At 33.1% G+C, this 20682-nt stretch overlaps 1 protein-coding gene across 2 annotated transcripts in view; it reads right to left on the reverse strand.

Annotated features, from left to right (window-relative positions):
• The window catches only part of LOC18586961 (exportin-7), a 30949-nt gene continuing 12710 nt past the window's right edge, over nucleotides 2444–20682 (reverse strand). Inside the window, exons 14-29 of one of the 2 annotated variants that reach the window (XM_018129453.1) lie at nucleotides 20465–20583; nucleotides 18958–19045; nucleotides 16036–16140; nucleotides 15854–15955; nucleotides 15722–15774; nucleotides 15539–15602; nucleotides 15301–15435; nucleotides 14595–14707; nucleotides 14416–14509; nucleotides 13536–13755; nucleotides 11947–12077; nucleotides 10520–10666; nucleotides 10166–10294; nucleotides 8077–8175; nucleotides 5506–5544; nucleotides 2444–3272 (exon numbers count right to left, since the gene is read on the reverse strand). In XM_018129453.1, the coding sequence (XP_017984942.1) occupies nucleotides 3135–3272; nucleotides 5506–5544; nucleotides 8077–8175; nucleotides 10166–10294; nucleotides 10520–10666; nucleotides 11947–12077; nucleotides 13536–13755; nucleotides 14416–14509; nucleotides 14595–14707; nucleotides 15301–15435; nucleotides 15539–15602; nucleotides 15722–15774; nucleotides 15854–15955; nucleotides 16036–16140; nucleotides 18958–19045; nucleotides 20465–20583 (1776 nt within the window). In that variant the 3' untranslated portion in view covers nucleotides 2444–3134. Of the gene's footprint in view, nucleotides 3273–5505; nucleotides 5545–8076; nucleotides 8176–10165; nucleotides 10295–10519; nucleotides 10667–11946; nucleotides 12078–13535; nucleotides 13756–14415; nucleotides 14510–14594; nucleotides 14708–15300; nucleotides 15436–15538; nucleotides 15603–15721; nucleotides 15775–15853; nucleotides 15959–16035; nucleotides 16141–18957; nucleotides 19046–20464; nucleotides 20584–20682 lie in introns of both variants that reach the window. The other variant, XM_018129452.1, reaches the window with a different exon arrangement.

The raw sequence follows: 20682 nt of genomic DNA on the forward strand, positions 1-20682 counted from the left end.
CACCTTAGGCCTACTTCCAACATGCACCGGCTGTTCACTCTTCATAACCTCCTTGAAGGTTCTAGGTAGGCTTTGATCTACCACTAGTTTATCAAAAAACAGCAAAGGCATTCTTCTGCTTGCTGTATATGCCTCTTTAACCAGCAGTTGTCTCCCAGCTATGTACAGCTTAGTACCACCCTTAATGGCCGGCCTTAGCTCCCTTTCCTCGCTAAACCTAACAAAAGCAAAATTATACCTTTTCCTAGACGCACTTTCTAACACAAAAACATCCACCACCACCTCGAATTCGTCAAAAAACCTCTTTAATTTCAATCTAGGAAACTCCCTTTGTGATATTATCCATGAAAGCTGTATACAGAGATTTCTTCCATTACGCCAACTCGGATTGATCACGAATCCTTGTGCCCTGAAATCAATATCCCTAACAATCCATAGCCACTTCTCCTCCTCCATGCCTACCTATACAAAATATATTTAGGGCCATTGGTGAACATAACTCTGCAATAACGGGCAAAGGCTGCGACGAGGCATCCATTGGGTTAGTGACCTATCTCCAACTACAACATTAACCCATATTTTGAGCCATTTGGGTTGCTAACACTTTCTATAATTGCTTGCTTTTGAACTAAAAACAAGAAAATGGCATATACTTTATGCCCTGTCAACATTGTTTTTCTTTCTCTATTTAAACAAGGAAATTATTGAGAGCATATGAAAGCAAATATTGCTTTAATGACTGTGCCAATCTTTCTTACTATAAAATTTTTCTGTGTCTTTCAAAAGAGAAGAATGACCAAAGAAAACTTACTCATCATTAAGGATGAAATGCTTCTTTTAATTGGTACTTTTTTTAATCCAAATGTGGCTATCAAATATGTTAATACCACAATTTTATATCTAAAACCGTAAATAGGAAAGAAGTAAAAACAAGAAAAGCATAAGAGACCTCATGTATTTCAAATTCAAATCATTTTTTTCAAAATTAAAAAAAAAAACGACCTTGCCTATTTATTGTTGGCTTTTTGCTAGGAAGCATCATTATTAAGACTATATTTCAAAATAGATTAAATTATGCAATTAGTTGCTATATTTTGACAAAGTAATAAATTTAACCTTTGTATAATAATTTGTGAAAATTAAATTCTTATATTTTTAAATTAACAATATCAATCTAATTATTAATAGTATTAAAAATTTTCTATTATTTATGAAATCATGGTATTTTATTACTAATGTGGCATTAAATATGATAATCTGTTAATAATGATATGATTCAAAAATTTTATTTTTTTTCTATCTCTCAACATTCTTTTCCTAAATCCAAAAATCTATTTGTCATTTTGATTAGTTATTACCTATACCAAACATGCTATTATTAAAAAATTAACTGCTTTGAGCCAATTATCAGCTTGTACGATAAAGACACTTGGTGTTAATCAAAAATAATAAATTTAGACTCCATTTTAATTAATTTTTTATTCAATATTTATTTTAAAAACTTCTTAAACTTTTTCAAAAAATTTAAATAATTCTTTTTCATTATATTTAATTAAATTCCTGTACCTTTATTTTAAATCAAATAAACTTTTATAATTAAAAATTAATTAATTAGTATTCACATCAAGTGCCATTTTAATGCCATATGCTAATTAATTATAACAGAATATAAGACGACCATATATGACTATATTATCATGCCACATCACTATCTATTAAAATAAATTAACTTGCCACATGAACATTCCAACATAAAAATAATAAATTTAACTAATGACAATTAATCAACTGTTAATAATAAAAACATATTTAACTCAAAATAAAATTAAAAATTTTAATTAAACTTTATAAAAAATAAATTTATTTAAAATTTTCTAAATAACTCAAAAATTATTTTAAATATTATATCAAATAAAATGAATAAAAAATAAAAATAAAAAACAAATGCATAATCAATCAGACGAAAATAGCCAAAAACGACATTATTCTAAGAAAAGTACATATACCATCGGAATCCACCCAACAAGAAGTATATAGTAACAAAAATATTTGAAAAGGAAAACAACAATAGTATACAATGAATGAGAGAGAGGGAGCTACTTGCCATTTGGAAACTCCAACAATGAAGAAAATAACAGAATTAGGCTTACCAAATAGGCTCCTGATGGATGAAAAATGGTAAAATTTTGATGCACCCACTATATAGCTTCTATACACTATCAGGTCACTAAATCTTAACACCTTATTAATGAGGTATTTTGAAAGAAATAAAAAGTTGATATTAAAACCTGATACCGTTTTGAGTCCTTATCAACCTTTTATTTCTTTCAAAACAATACCTATTTATGAGGTGTCAGAATTTAATGGCTTACTGTATATAGAAATTATACACTGTCAATGTATCAAATATTAATCCACGAAAAATTACCTTACAAAACAAAAATTTGCCCCATGCTGTCGGGGGAAATTCCCTTTCCATTCTGCTCCAACAGCCAAGCATAAAATATCACATTGCAGGTGAATAATGTGCATACAAACTGAGATATGCTGCAAAAATGGTTCAGGGCTACCACAACCCAACCAGAAAAAAACACTTCCAAACTTAACCCAATTTTGCTTTCCTTCTTTATGCTATCAAAAAGGACAAAAGAATGTGGATGTTAATGTACAAAGAACATCAAACTTCATACTAGTACTAGAGTTATTTTCCTTTCCTCACCTCTTTTTTGGGGTACCGCAAATATGATCCATCTCTGAAACATAAACCCCCACGATTTACAATATATGCTATAAAAGAATTGATCTACTAAATGAAAATCGCCATTACCCAACCATACGTCAGACTTGCTACAAGCTTTATGCACCTTGGCAATCCTTTGTAACATTCCAAAATGCTTCTGGTATAGGAAACTATACAATACCATCGTAACTGTTTCACACAGAACTTTTGCACCGACTTCAGAAAGAATCTGCTCTTTTTAGTTCAGGCAAAAAAAAACCAACACACTGCAGCAAAAAGATGCTTGGCTCCCACTTTCAAACTATCCATGATGACAAGCCAAGAGTTTCACCAGATGCACATCTTTTGCAGGAAAAAAGTTGCTCAAAAATGTAATGAATGCACATTATTTGAGCTACTTCACACGAAATTCATGTCTGAATACGGTTAGATTCTGGGTGAACTTGTCTCTGTTCTTTGAATCTAAGCTTCGAGTAACATCTGTCATAAGTTTGTCAAAACAAATGGATAGCCTCTGATGTTGATCCACGGGCTGCAAAATGATGCACGTGTCATATGATGGACACTAAAGGAAAGGAGTAAGATAGGTGAAAGTGAAGATAGTAATAGAGAGACAGAGAGGAACCGAGGAAATTGATTAGTCCTAAGCTAAAATCATCACTAGAACTAAATATTGTGGCCATTCACAACATGAAACCGACGGTTAAAGAGTATTGCAGACAAAAGTAAAATTCTAATAAGTACAACTTGAAGTCCAGACAGCATCAATTCCCTCTTCACAAAAGATTCATACAGCATAATTTAATAAAAACAAACATCACAAAAATTGCACAGCATAATAACAGTGCCACCAACAGTAGTAGCAACCTCTGTCCTCTCTGTTAAGAGGATTTGAGTAATTTTCGGTATGTCAGAATTTCTAATAGTAATTGTTCACGTCTAAAATAATAGATCACAATCAAAATTCATGTGTTTGTCAAAAATTATAAATTGATGCAACCACAACTGCAACTTTCTGCAATAGCACTGATTTTTAAAGGATACGCCACTTCATACACAACAATTATGAAAGATCCATATAAACTTTAAGGTTTAGTCGACACACTGAAAAGTAACTGTACCCTGGCTTCATAGCAGTGGAAAAGTTACTAGCATCCTTTTCTGTTTCCTAATTTTTAATTTTGACCTCAATCTAAGAGATTGAGCGAGAAAATTTAGAATAAGGAAAACTCTAAAGTTTAAAGTATCTATGACCCATTCAGGTTTCATCCATGAAAGATGCTACTCCAGAAGGGTCCTTAAAAGCCATTCCAAGCATGGTTCTAATGTTATGCAAGGTCGAAGCATAGGCGCGGGGGGAATAAGGATGAATTGATGAAAAATATCTAATAAAAGGAATATTAAAGTTGAATAAAATGATAAAATGATAAGGATAATGAACATGAAAATTTAAAAATTTCTTTTCACGGTTAAGTGAAATTATTGGATATATAAAAGATTAAATAAAATTAGTCTAATTACTAACTTTTTTCAAAAAAAATAAAGAATGGAAGTTTCACAACCTTAAAAAACGTTGAATTTAAAAAAAGAGAAGCCCGACAGAAAATTAAAAAACGAAAAGCTATAATGTACACAACATATATACTTATATACTAATTAGTTTAGCTTTTTTAATTGTATTTTTTTGTCTACATAAAAGGCAATAATTTCACATATAATTAATGTCAACATGCTTGTTTGATTAATTCAAAAGATAATATCATTTTAAGAAACTAAAAAAGTTTAACGAATAATAATTATATAAAAAGGGGGTAAATTTTCTATTGAAAAAGGAAAGAAAATCAAATTACTGATTGAATCCAAAAGCAAAAATGTTAACAACTTGCCAAATTTACCATTTCATTGTGAAATTTCCTAAAGGGGAGGGGGAGGGGGCCAATAAATTCTCAGTGGGCCGAATAAGATTTTACCAATTTTTGGGTGAAAAGATACATATGGCTAAAGGCAGCTTTGGGGAGCAACGGCCCCTGCCACCACCTCTGCCCCAAAGTCAAAGTTTGTTCATATGTATTTGTTGTCAAAGTCCAACTTGAACTAGGATTGTTTCCAGTTTGCTGCATGTGGTTTTGACTAGTAGCCTTTTTATCTAAGGCTTGGTTTACACTGTCATTGATCCTTCATAATCTGATGTTTGGAGACTATCAATTTTGATCCTAAGACAGTTCATTTGAATCAAAATGCCTAAAAACTTAGAAGCTATCTAATGTAAAACCTTTCCATCATTTTATATTAAGTTATATGAAAATTGTCCAGGTATTATGTAAAGGGAATCATATTGTTTTAATGGTAACGCTGATCTTCATTACAAATACAATTTCCTCGAATTGACTAAACAATTAAGCTGAGGAAATATTTAATTGGCAAGTAGCAAGGAAGCCATAGCCACTGAGCATCAGCCATAGAATGTCAACATGTTCTTACATGTAGCAGCTTTAATGAAAAAAGGGTATGACTTTGGCTAATACTATGTTGCTGATCCAATGCTAAGGAAACAAACCTATCTTCAAAATTTCGTTAACACATATGAAATTTGTAGCAACAACTACATGTAAGCAGAAAATGTCTTGAAACAGCATTAAGAAAATATGTTGCTCATCCAATGGTGAGCAAAAACAAACTATCTTTGCAATTCTGTTTACACATTTAGTCCTTACAACACTAGAAGGACAGAAAAACATGCAGAAAATAATGTCCAAAAAACTCACCTGTGAACCCAAAATTTGAGCTTTCAGATCAGCAAATATCTGCAGAGCAGTAGCAGTTGTCAACTAAATATTTAAGAAAGTTTGCATGAGTGTTAAAATTCTAAAAGTTCAACGAGAAGTGATCAACTCCAAATTCAGTTGAGATTTTGATTGGTTTTTAAGTATCAGCAAGCACATAACAGAACCATATAATACAACATTGCGGCTACAGAGTACTTGCAGAAGGAAAGGAATAACAGATGGGCATAGGTTAACAACAGTGTGGAAAAGAGAAAACTCAATAATTTGAAATCATACTATTATAGATGAAGACAAAATATCAAACTGATTCATGCCCAATATTATAATTCAGTCTTAAAAATAAAGTACAAAGAAAAAATGATGGATTAAATAGCACTGAGAGAGGGAGACAAGCAGAGCAACAGATTCAAATAACAATTAAGCAAAATATTGCAGCCAAACAGAATTTTATTGGTTGAAGACTCTGGAGGAGGGAGGGACAGGATCATACAAAAATAAACTTAGAAAAGAACCATGAAAAAAGGGGACCATGATGTGGAGCAGAACTTGCTGGCCTCCTTTTTTCCGTCTTTAAAATAAACTAACAACAAAAAAGGGAGAAGAAGCACTGAAAGAGAAGAAACATGAAGAGGATTGCAAAGACCAAAATAGGGAATAAAATCTAGATTATCATAGTAGTCAAATGCTTTCTAGGCCAAGGTACTACATGCTAAAAAGGGCAGTCACTTGTGAGGAGATGAGATCAACTGAAGTAAATATCTTAGAAACCAACTATAAAATTCTATGTGATATTTATAGCATAAGCACGTCCTTTTTTCCGTTGTTTGATGGGGGGGGGTGGATAAATAGCACATCTTAGTTTGGTAATAAAAAGTCATAGTTTCTGCTGGTGTCATACATGAACTATCCATAGCATAGCAAGGTGGTTGCAATTAGAGCCTTTCAAGTCAATCAGGGTGAGCACCTAGGTGCCACAGACAAACGCCATCTAAAAATCACCTAGCACCTAATCCTATAACATCCTTCTGCAGCTTCTTTCTTGTTGAAGGCCATGGCAAATGCCTTTATTTATGCTGCCCTTCCAATTTTAAATATATCTAGCTACCCTTGTGACATGCAATAAAAGTAAGAGAAAAGGTGAGCAAGCAAGGGGTGTTGGGGGGGGGAAAGGAAAATATACTTATTTATGATAGAAAGCAGCAGGTCAAACTATAAATTCTACCATAAGTTTCTATAAGAACCCGTCTCAATCTACAACTCTCTCATCTCCAATATATATATATGATAACGTTAATGATATGAGAGTTTTACAGACAACAAGAAGGATCTAAGTCATATGGTAATTAAAATGACAACGTTCTTCTATCCCAAAATTCTAGCATAAAGTGATAATAAAAACCACATCTTGATGTGTAAACCACACCATATATCAAACCTGATAAGGCTTAATGATAACTAAAAGCATGGTTGCCTTTACATGGCCCATGGCCAGTTTTGTCATAAACGAACCGGGCCATATGGTTGAACTGGTTCAACCGCAGACCATTAGCCTCTCCAGTCCAGACATGTACATCAAGTGGCATGCAATGCAAATTAGTCAAAAAACAGAGAAGCCGGCAACTTGTTGACTTGGCAAAAATAGTTGTTAGAGACAAGTAAAAGCTATCAAAAATCAAATCATATCTTATATTTTTATGATCCAACTATTTAAAAAAAAAATCGAATATGGGATATAAAAAATCAGATCTACAAAATTTCATAACAGATCTGTCAAAAGTTTTCATAGCAGATTTGGTATAAAAAAATTTCATACCAAGATCTGTGCTAAGCTGCTGGCTTGGGCAATGATATAAATGGAGGAAGAAACTGAGAGAGAGGAAGAGAGAAACACAGTTGGAAGTGATGAGAAGAAAATGAATTAAAAGAAAAACAAAAAAAATATAAGAAAAAAACTAGCTAAATGGAATTACAAAAAGAAATGAGAAAAGAACGAAAAAGGAACAAAAGTTTGGAGTAGCAATGTTGAGCCTGCTCTAAAATCTTCAAAGGTTTGAATTATCATGGAAAAAAAATGAAATGAACAAGAAATTGATCAAATGGAGGCAGCTGGAAGCACTAACACATAATGGAGGCAGCTGGAAGCACTAACACCACATTTGTTATTGATATAATTAAAGGTGAGCTGTTAAGGCATGAGAAGTTGTAAGGTAATTTATGTTGACATCCTAAAGATTAAACAGCTAAATCGAACCATTCAAACAGATTCTCATCCTGGTCCGCTTATAGAAACACCGTGCATGACAATGTTTTCTATCCTTATTTTTCACATTAATAATGCTATAATTTTACAGACAGGACCAAGGATTTGAGTCATACAGAATGATAATGCTAACACATTTTATTCATGTTTCCTTACCAATCTTCACTATACAAATTTCTAAAAATGTTCCATAAGTATATAATTGTGAAAAAAAAATCAATCATCTGTTGGACATAAACTTAAAAGAGGATTTAGCAGATAAGTTAAAGGAAGTATCAGCAAATCATCACCTGCTCACTGATAAGAACTAAGCTCAACATAGGCCTGCTAAGACTCCATTGGTTGCCACAATCCTCAAATAAAACTATCTCGAATAGGGTCTTTAATATCTGTAATGAAAGAACAGAATGTAATTGGACTGTCTAAAAAACAAAAGATAGGGAAAGAAGCCATCACGAATATTAATGGTTCAAACCACAATGCAGGATTGATGCCTTATAACAGTAACTGATGTTAGCCTTTAAAGTTCAACTTTCAAATATTAATTATGGCTAACATTATGTGCTATGTAAAGTAGGAGTTAATCTCTTAATATTACATGAAAAGGAAAGGCCATTATTTCTTGATTATATTAGCAAGTTACCAACATTACTGATTTCACGACCTAGATTAGGCATGCATAGCACAATCTAAGCGCATGAAGAGAGGGCCTTTTAACTTATTTATTTGTAGACAACCAGAAATGAACATGTACATTTTGGTGCATAAAAGACTCACCAAATTCCAAAGCAAAATAGGTTTTTAACATCATACTTCAAGTCCATCAAGCATAGTATCTTGAATTTGAGGTCATCTTAGGTAAATTCTGAACACATCTTAGGTGAATTCTGAACACATTGTTCACCCGGTATTTCACATACCCTGTTTCTTTCTTCTTTTCTTGACCAGATATGGCCAAGACTATAATTCTTCTAGGCAATTTGGTAACATGCATAATCACACAACTAAGAATGATGAATTTGCGCTTTCATTCAATTTAATAAAGGTAAATATTTTATTCAAATACATCCTTTTTCTAGTTTAGGATATGTCACATTTCTATATTTTAATTTTCTAAAATCATTTCTCATCAAAACAATGGTGTAGCTTGTATGTATGACCTCCATATGGTGATTCAAGTATTTGATTCAAATCCGTATTTGACTATCATCTGAAATTCACATATGTCAAAGACTAACATTTTGCTTGGTAGAGGGAATGGAAAAGGGAAAATAGGCTTTTTATAAGAAAAAATAAATAAACAAGCAAATATATATATAACTCACAAAAAAGACTTTTCTTCTCATATACATTTGAAATTGAAGATAAATACCAACATAGAAAATACTCACAAAATCTATAAAGCAATCAAACAATGCTGAGAGAGAGAGAGAGATGGCATTTTAAGCAACCTTTTTTGTACATGTACATACTGATATTTGCTGAATGTTACCTTAAATCAGAAGTAAATTAAATCTCTTCACATATTAATTAAAGAAGAAAACCTCACAATGTATTTCATAGCATTCTCAAAAATTAAAAAAAATAGAATAATTCAAATACTTATCAAAATCTTTATTATAAAAATAATTCACGGTTTAATCTGTCACAAAAATAGCACTTATCCGCAGTAAGAAATAAAAAAATTATCTTAATAACAGATATTAGGTTCACAGGTTTCGTTTACGAAAATCTATATTTTATTTACAGAACTTCATACAGTAGACCTAGCACTGAAAAAGATTTAGTGGACTGATCATACTTAAGTAGCTTTTTTATAAGATTTACTTATTAAATTGATAACTAAATACATTATAATTTCAAGAGTTCATAGTACTTTATTTACAAATTTATAGTCTTCATTAATAGACTTGAGTCCACATGATTATGGGCTTACAAAGCATTTGTGTTACTGCAAGTCAATCTCACATTATGTATGTTATGGTAGATACATAAATATTTCATAGGATGCAATGCGATACAACATATTTCACAAGATAGACTTGAAAAAGTTCTGAAACAATATGACTCTGTATAATGTACTGGAGCCAACTTTACATGATACATCAAGCTCTTAAATAGCACATGAATAAGATAACAGTGGAAGAAAAATCATGCTGTAAAAAATAAGCTAAGCAATCGAATGGGACAAAATGTGCAGAAGATTTTTGTGTTTGAGTTGAGTGGTATTATGCACCAAAACAATAAGATGTATTAAGAGTGTATAGAGAACATAGAGAGGAGAATGAAACAAACCAAAACACACAACACATGTACTTCTTAACACTAAGTGCAAATAATAATGAGGAAACATAATATATTAGGAACTCCATCACTTACTTGTGGAAACAAACTAGGACAGTCTGCAATATGCTGGGCAAGTTTGACAGCAGCTGGTGAAGTGGGTGCCTCCCCCATAGTGATGTTGTTGAAGTAGAAAGCAGCCAAATTATCAACAGCAGATGCACACTGAAACAAAATGTTTAGACTCTGAGATTGAGTTTTAAATATATATGTGGTATAAAGGCTGGGGAAAGGAAGGTGGTTAGGGACATCAGATGTAAAATTTCAATAAAGAACTCAGTTAAATTCTAGTTTTGTGATCATGAAACAGCTTGAAAAATAAAAATAAACAGTTCTAGCAATAAAAGAAGAGCATGTAAAGATCCACAGAATTCACAGCAAGATACAAACCTGTGATGAGATATTTGTATCCAGGCCTTTTAGACCAGATTCAAGGGAACCAACAATATGCATAAACGTTGCAGCATCCAAATTCAATATAAAACTAATGTGGCTGTTGAATAGAACCTCTAAGAATGAGAAATAGGCCCTCGTTAGCTGCAAAAGAATAAGTAAACAATATGATATTGCCATTCATTCTAGTAAAATAGTTCAAGACATTTACATAACAGGACGATAAAGAAGCGCTAATCGTGCCTCAGTAGATTTTTACATAACAGGCTGATCCACTATTAGATCTTCATCATTTTTATTTTGGGTGCTTGCTTACAAAAGCAATGTTTGTTCTTTTCCTTTTTCTTTTCTAATCATCAATCAGTTCTCAACTTTCTTTTCACTGTCTAATGCATGTATTTTCCCTTAAAAAATCTCTTCCTCTTCCCATCTACCATTCTCACACCTCACAATAAACCAGTGGCTAAAGTTTACTATTAAAACAACAATCCATTTCAAAGTTCAAATTAACTAGCATTGGAATTTAAGAAAAGAAAAAAAAATCTACAAATTGAAGGTAATGTAAAAAGATATAAGTGAAACCATGATTTGATTCATCATTTTTTCTAAGTGAGAAAATTGCAAAAACAAAAGGAAAAGAAAACCAACTAAATCTAAGTTTGGACATCCAAATTTATTAGTGAGAGAGAGACATAGAAGAGTAGATGGATAAGAGGAGGAACAAAGAGAAATGTCTATTATTGAGAGATTTGCAGTTTTTAAAATTTCAATGAAAAGATTGAGCCTAAAAAATTGAGAACTTTAAATCTAAATTGTTTTGGGAATGGATAGTAGAGAGGACGGCAGACAAAGCGAATGATACAAAAAGATTGAATAAACACTATGAAAAATTAGAGAAAAAAATTTGAAGGGTGACAACATCATAAAGAAGGACCAAAAAAGTCCTTTTAGGTGAAAAAGTACAAAAGAAGTGGTTGAATCTGAAAATGATGGTAGTGCATCAGTTGTTGGAGCATTTACATCATACTGTTGGCTGAAGGATGATTAATATTTTAGCTATCCTCCTTTCATAAACATTATTTGTTTCTGCTCCTCAAATTTGGTGACTTGTTGATGCTACATTGATACACACATGCTCGTGCATATACAAATATATAAGAGAATCCACAGAAATGTAAACATCAACCAAGTCTACCAGCAAAATTACCTTAGTCACACTTTTTTTTAATTGAGATCCTTAATGAATCAATATATAGAAAATATTTGACTTCTCAACTAGTAAGTGCACAAAGTTCAAGTTCTTCAAACGCAAGTTTGCCAAAAGATTTACTACTGATTAGACAGACTCTTCTGACAATAGAATTGTGAAAGACAGTTTGCAGTGGAAACTCAAATGAAGAAATTGCACTCAAAATCTTGCATACCTTTCGAAATGCTAATATATCAGCCAACGGAATTGACAATGTCATCTTTAGCGCAACATCAAGCGCATCAGAGAGTGCTCTATCACCGTAGAGTTCAAACACACCAAAGTTTACATAGTTTCCAGCAAGAGCTGCCATTTAGTAAAAAATGACAAGTTAATTTGTGATTTGCTGAAATCTTAAATAAAACACAATAAGCAACAAATACAATTTTGATGGTACCAAAAAGAAGGTCAAAATTAAATTCCTGAAGTAAACGAATACTTAATGTTGGTAATTAGTAAAAAAAAATACTACGATCATATAACAGAAAACCAGTAAAAGGAAACTTTGCACCTAAATTATATAATTTTCTTTAGAATACTCTAGCGCCTTTTTTTCTTATATATGTTCATATAAGCTAGTTTTAATATCGATCCCACTTCCATTGTAGAGAACCTTAAAGAGTTTAGAAAAATCTAAGAAACCATGAACAGTATGGGATAATGAGATGATGGCATGATCCAAAGAAATGAATCGTCTTGGGCAATATGGGATATCTTAGCCTTAATCATCTTTTCTAGCTCTCACTTGAAACTATTCTTTCAACTAGTTTCATATTCAGTATCAACTAGTAAACCCAATCCCAGAAAATTAGGAAAGCAAAAACAAGTAAAAATCAGCACATCATGGAAAAAGACACAAAATCCAATTATAAAACTTTCAGCTTTGAATGGAAATGAAATCTATGAAGAAATTCAAAAGTTCAATGGATATAAACAGAAACTCAAAAATAACAGTTACCCTACACCAAAAGATGAAAGAGGAAAAAGAAAATAGGAGGAAATTGAGCAATGCTTGAGGAAAAGGACCAAAAAAGGAATTCCATGCTGCTTCTGGACTTGTGTTTTAATTTGGGGAGGGGGGATTTTGAGGAAGGGAGTAGTTGGAGGCTGGTGCATATGCTTTGAATAGAGAAAAAGGCAACAGTGATATGAGGGACTGTACACGTAAGTGCTGAAACAAATTATATAATACATAAAAGTAACATATATTCAAGCTGGGCCACAACTTCAATTCTAGTGTCCAGGCACAGTGCAAAAACTCTTCAGCCTGATTTTCTTACCAGGAGCCTGCTCAAATATTGGACTCGGCTACTAGGATGGTGGGTTGCTAAGCCTGTGGACAGCTCGACATTACATGTTTATAAATCTTTCAGAACTGCAAAACTTCCTAAAAAGATCAACACTACATGCTCGACACAACAAAACTTCTTAAAAAGCTAGCTCATCGTAACATTTAAATGTATACACTAATGAACATCTATATCAAAAGAGAGTGGAAGCACAGAAAGATAAGGAAGAAAAAAAATATAAAAAAGATAAAAGAACAATACCAAGCTAATGAAACATGTGCACAGTAAATATAGAAAAGTATTGCTGGTACTCCAACTAAACCCAAAATAAAGAGTGCCTTAGACTTTATTGATCTTCAAGACCTAAAAATTAGCTTTACACAGGGTTTGCCACTCCTTGGTTCAATTTAGCGTTTGGAGTCTTCATTGATCAAAAAAATAAATAAATATAACAATTGCAGGTTCATATTCTGACCTCTTGCTAGAATAGTTAGTGAAATCCATATTCCCTTGTACTTGAAGGCATATATATCAGCCGGATTAGGCAAAGATAATATCCTTGTCCCATATGCTACAAGTAGTTTACTGACTTCACGGAAAAGAAGAATCCCATTAGGAGACGATGAGTCAAAAGTCAAGCGTTGTGCTTTGTTCAAGACAAACTCAGCCATGAATTTTAACAATGGGGTGGTAACCTGCAGTGTTAAATGAAACAATTACATACCCAGGACTAGAGTTTATGGGCCTGATACTAATGCTACAAATGCACCACATATAAATAAATATTTAGATGGCTAAAAGTAAAAATAATAAAATAAAAATACAAAGACTAGAAAAAGACATGCAGAAGTTACAAGTAACTCTAGTTCACAATATCGTCCGGTCATTGATGAGGTGAGACAATGGTGGAGCAACTGTAACAACCAAATTACACAAGATAGAAGCAAAAAATAGTTTCCTGAGTCCAATCTTAAGTAATACTCATCAAAAATAAGTGGGAAAAGTTTTTTGAAGGCCCAGGACAGACCTAGCTTTAATATTCTGAATTCTCTGACAAAAAGAGTACAACAAGATAGAGTGCTAAATAGATGAACAAGACAAGACCACAACAAATAACAAATCCAGCATAGCAGCAGCTGAGAAAAAACTGGCAGAGATGCCAAGAGTAGCAAAGGTAGTTAGGTCATCTACAACATTGCCTCACTAATATGAGAGCAAAGTTGTTCTATTAATGGTAACACATCTGCTAGAACAAGAAAAACTTAATTGAAGGATCTTCGAGCCAAATGTATAAATGTGTAAACAAAAATTGCTACGTTGAGACCCTAATGCTATAACAAGAGTTAAGAATGTACCTCTGGTGTGTCAGTCCAGTGAGTAATGCCTTTCAAGATAAGTGGCATGTGCGCAGGATATAGCCAATCAAATAGAAGACCATATGTTCTACGACTAAGGAATTCAAGAAATGAAAAAATACATTATTTGAGGAATTGCCTACATTTAGAAGAATTCACGTATTGCACATAATACAAACCTGTTTGTGGCCATCGCAATACCTCTAAGATCCCTCATTAATCCAATTAAAGCATACTTAACTGCATCAGTACGAAATACCGAATCAGGTGTTGACTCCAGACTGAGAAAGACCTGAAGCACCACAAAACATTATTTTAATGACTAAAGTGTAAATGAAAAGATAAATAATGGAAAAACAACAGAACAATATCATGTTAAAAACCATAAAAACAGAGAATTGGCATTTATGCACTTTAAGTCATACAATAACAATTTTTATGCTGACAGTTTTTTTTTTTTTTTGAAAAGCAAGCATAATTTTATTAATAAATAGTTGAAATACAAATTTCAACAAAAAGAGGTCCCAACACATAGCCAATATGAACCAATCCAGAAGGACAACTCCAAGTCTGTTACCCCATACCTTATAACAATTAACTAATTTAAGTCTAATGAAGCTAGAACAATCAAATAACAAGAAGACAACCCATAACCTCAACAAAAGCACACAGAGCTTCCAAAGAAATTACAGAGGCATCCTGTCGAACATCCTTATAGCATAAATGACAACCCATTAAAGCAGATACTACTTGCATTTCCCATCCCCCAAAAAGCAGCCAACTTCATCCTTCAAAGGTTATGATACGAATCATAACAAATATTGGTACCAATAAGCATATGTAAAGGGGATTATCATGTCACTTTGTAAAAGAGAGAGAGAGTACTTGCAAAAGAGGTTCCATTGAAGACTTGAATTTCACAGGGCTATCCTCCATGAATATCAACCAACCAATGGTGTAATAGAAAGTTGTCCTGCTACGGGAGCATCTATATTCTTCTAGGAAAGGAAAATGCTCTCTCTGAAATAAAGTTTCAAGAAATAATTTCATCATCAAGAATTCATGTAAAACAAACAAATTAAAGCAATTAGACAAAAAAGAAATATGTTGTGAGTGGAATTACAGTATGATTTGCAATTATAAATTTAACAGTCTCCAGCTTCAGAAGCAACTTTCCAGTCATGTATCTGCCGAAATTATTCATTGGTCAAACAAGCAAATTACTGTATTGGGAAGTGCACGACTTTTATCAGACCAAACAACAAACAGCTTTAATTCTATTAGACAAAAACTGAGAAAAGCTTACCCAGATGCCAGCTCCAAGAATAAACTTAGAGTATGATCAATGACTTCCTCACTCTGAAATAAACAACAATTAAGCTAATGTATCGACCATCGGCATGATAATACCAAGACGTAGCAAGAACAAAACACTCACCTCTGTGTAGCACTTTAGATTTGTAGCTATCTTCCCAACAATCACATTTAACAGTAATAGGTGATCATGGAGTCCAAGCAGCTCAGATAAACGAGCATATAACTGCTGTAACAGAAAGTGAAAGGCTCAACTAACATACAAACCACTAGATTTTACAAAAAATAAAAAAGAACTTTTTTTACCTTAGATGAATGCATTGCTTGATCACCGACATAAGACTTGCGAAAATGCTGAAAGAAGGTAAGAATTGCTCGATCAAGTCTTTGTTTACTTAACTCACCATACCTCTGCCAAATGCCAAATTCATGGAATCAATGACACAAAATTGTAAAATTCAAGAAATATTGTTCGTGGATTAATAATAATGCTTCAATGCATAACAAGAGAAGGCCACAACATGTTCAGTACATGTAAAGGATCTACCCATTAAAGTGGGTGATTGAGAACATGATTAATGGACTATCAAGAAAATAGATAAGCAGATGTTCAATAGTAGGTAATAGTCTTTCAAGTTTAGTATGGAAGGAATGAGGGTGCATTTGGTGCACAGGATAATGGAGGATGGATAAAATAAGGTAAGTGGATTTTATTAGATACTATCATTCCATCCAATATTTGGTGTGTGCAAACCTACCCTATACCTATCATCCTAGCCCATAGGATTAAAATAATCCTCCCCTTTTCCATTGGATTAAGTCATCAGATGTTCAGCCCTTCAACTTCCAGTATATAATTTTGAAATAATAAACTTCCAGCATATTAACTAAAGACAATGGTGACAAACAAAAAATTGCCATGTCAATGAAAACATTGACCCACAGGCAACAATAACAATCATGCCACTTCCATTCATACAACAAATTAAGCTTAACCTCCTCAATGAACAGAACTTGCATATCAAAGCATGGAAGAAAATCAAACATTTTGATCCCAACAACATCAATAGAGCCTTACTATTAATCTAACCATTCACACAACAAAAGGCAACAATCTATAGATAATAAAATGGTTGCAACATCTTATCCTTCAAATTTCAAACAAATTATCCCCCTATTTTCTAGAATAAGATAATAATAGTAATATTTTTCTTTTGATGTTGCACCTAGGTCTTCCCACATTAAAACATGCTAGAATTTAACACTATACTCCACAACAGTTGCAATTATAGATCCAAGAATACAAAAGCTATACGTATTGTTAAGCATCCACCATAAACCAATTAGCCATAGGTGAAAAGGCATAACCTTAATAAGGCTGCAACAAATCATCAAATTAAACTGATGTGGGTAATAACACTTCTCACATGTAGGCCAAATACTAACAACCGAAATAAATAAGCCTACCACATTGACAACTAACAACAAATAACAAAAAACAAACAGAGCAAATCAACTTGGGGTGCCATGCTAGGCATCCAATCTAAAACCAATCAACAATAGGTGAAGAGGCTCAAGTTGAATATAAGGCCACAACAAACACTATTAACTGTGAGATAACACCACTTAACCCATTATTCTTGACAAACACTAAACATGCATCTTACACCACTCAAATACACCTTAAGCATTACCAGCCAAATTTCATTTCAGAACTTTGCCTAGACGTGCTTGATGCATTAGAGATCAAACATTACCCCTACCCATTCACAAAGACCATTTTCCACTCATCACCACCCCTTAGCATGGCTGGTAATGACTTTTTAGATCAGATTTAGAGAACACCACAGATTCAGTAACTAACTGAATATGTTTCCTAAACAAGGTCAGGAAACCAATATTTGATGGTAATTCTGTAAGTGGCAAGCCAACCTCACATCATCGATGAACAATCCTGTATAGGAGCAAGGCTAGACAAGCACCAGGGATTATCATCTCATGAAATAGGCATCCTACAAGCTGGCATGTAAGCTAATGCAGCTCTAGAACCAAATCACTTGCATGTTAGAAAATCATGGTTTGCAGTAAAACAGATGGCAAATCAGCGCTAACCAACTCTTGAGATTCTTCTAACAACTGCTAACCTTCAAGACCTTGTTATAGTAATTCACCAATCTGGTCATTCTACACAAAGTCATAAACTTGCTAACTATAAGATAAAAACCTTTACGTCAACTACTCTCAGCTTCAAACTCCTCCTCAGATAAAAACCATTTATATTGCTACAAAAAAAGGAATGAACAGCTTTATTTTAACAACTTTCTTTTGTAGGTTATCACCTCTAGAAAATGCATAAGCATTAAGCTTAGTGTGAAGTTCCATGTCATGATTACATTACCAAGGTTTGCCCAAGAAAATATGAGCAGTATTCATGAGCACAAGATCACAGAAATCATTATCATCAATATTACCACTCAGTAAAAGTCTAGGATGCTCCTGAATCACAGAGTTAGCTTATTCTCTATGGGAAAAATTGGAAAAGCAAGTGTTGTGACGTGAAACTAGTCCATTTTATTTGTAAAAGGCTCACACCATTTAGAAACTCAAAAACAAAAGAGTATTATTAGCCCAATTTCGTTATAGGAAACACAGCAGATTAAAAGAAGGTTTAAAAGAAACCCAAATAACCAACTAGACCATGAATTATTAGTTCAAGATTAAGTCCAAAACCCAGGAATCACGTTAAACCTTATTTCTTTTCCCCTCCCCCTTTAGAACACACAAGCACACCAGCTTCCTCTCATTGTCATCATCTTTGTGATGGCAGCAGGCTGCCAAGATGAAACCACTTTGATCATGCCACTTCATCTTTCTTCCTCCCTATTTTAGCTTCTTTGTTTTTTTTTTTTTGTTTCCTTCTCTCTCATTGACATACTTAAACCTTTTCTATCCTTACCCACCATGGCACCAACAATCTAGAAATCCTGTCTGCTGCCAACAATGTTGTTGGCATGCCATGAACACATGCCTTGGGCTTTCCACTGTGTCAAAATAGATCCCAAACCCTTGTCTCAACAAAGGTAATCAACTTTTGACAAGTCCAAGCAACATAGTTATACAATCATAAGGGGAGAAAAATAGAACTTCAACGTCCAAATCATACAACTTAATTTATATATTTAATTAAAAATAAATATTATCTAAACTGAGTTACCACTCCTGGTATACCTGACTGTGTAATCCACTATCAGTGACATTTATTAACTGCAGAACGCGAGCTGAGAGTTCTGCATCAAGCACTTCTTGTGACTCCATACTGCATGAAAGAAATGTAGCAGAGATCGATAACTCTGAAGGATGCCAGCCAAGTAAAACTAAAAATACCATCCCAAAAGTTCGAACAATATGACTAAAATGTCCACACAATTTCATATTAACAATCAAGTGACCAAAATTTTCAAGAAAGATCAATTAAATCGTTCAGTTAGTTAATGTTAAATATGCCATATTAACAACCTGATATGTTCATATTTGACTTAGTTTGCAATTTTTTTCCCTTTTTTTAATTCTTCTTTCTCCTTTTTCAGTTTTCTTCTTTCTCCTTTTTCAGTTTTCTTCTATCTACACTAACTACCACAATTTTCTCTCTTCATTCTGATTTCCCCTTAAATCCTTTCTTCTTTTATACCTCTCTAAAATCACTCTCATTGCAATGTCCTCAAACCATACACCCTCTATCTATTATTTTTTCCTTTGCATACTCTTCAAACCTAGTCCAGAAACCCCAATTCTCCAGCTCATAGAATCTCAGATGTCTGGACAGATCTCTCCCTTTAAAGCTCATTCCCACAGGGAAACTTAATTATGTAATTACTTTTTGTATTTAATTGAATTTTTAAAATTATACCCAGAAATTTGCTGATTTAATGGAAAACAGAAGAAACGGAGGACAATATAGAAAGATCTCCATAACTACAAGGACAAAGAGAAAACCCTCCAACTGTGTAACTACCAAAATCAATGTCCAGGATGCTAAAAAGTTGGTTCTAGTCATTCCAAATCCCACCCTTAATTTCCTAGAGAGGCTATAAGTTAAAACAGTAATAAAAGCAAGATCTCCTGATATGTTCTAACAATAGAGTTCTTCTCTGATAAACAGGTTTGAGGGAATTGACTTCAAAATCTTTTTTCATTCATTTCACTTGTGAAACGACCACCAGGAATCTCTCAAATTTCACTTGTGGATATTTAGGTGGATCAATTTTAAAAATGGGTTTTTTATTTATTGGGTCATCTCTCTTTTCTTTAACATGAGATATTTTTCATTTTCATTTCCTTCTGAAAGAAAGCAAAGATAGGTGTTGTTGTATTTTGTGGTTGTCTTTCAGTGAGCTAAACACAATTGCTATTCAGCTTTCATTAAAATTCAAACTACACCAATATTTCAGTTATTATTAGTTAACTTTTCAATTTTTTTCATTTTAATCAAATTTTCACATTAGAATGTCAAATAAGCTGAAATGTGGCATTCATGTTAACACGTGACACTGATGTGGCAACTAATTTGATAAATTTAATGCCCACTCTAAAAGAATGTGATCATTATTTCTTGAAAGCAGTCACATGACTGCTACAATTAGAATGTTTGGGACATTTTGGTTATTGGGTCAGACTTAAAGGAATAATGTAATTTTACAGTTAACAAAACTAAAATAAAAAGTAAATAATTTCTTACCTACAACCAGTACATTGTTTTATCTTAAGAATGGCAGCAATAATATGAACAATCCAAGTGAGTTTAGCTTCAATAACAGAGAGTTCATTTTTATCACAGGTCTGCAATCTTGCTCTTTCCTGCAAAAGTGAATTAAAAGTATTGAATAGAGTAGAACCATCAAGTGAAAATATCTGTCAATATGCCAACTCCAAAACGAGGCCTCACCGATAAATTAC

Source organism: Theobroma cacao, chromosome 10 (genome assembly GCF_000208745.1).
Source record: "Theobroma cacao cultivar B97-61/B2 chromosome 10, Criollo_cocoa_genome_V2, whole genome shotgun sequence".
NCBI lineage: Eukaryota > Viridiplantae > Streptophyta > Magnoliopsida > Malvales > Malvaceae > Theobroma > Theobroma cacao.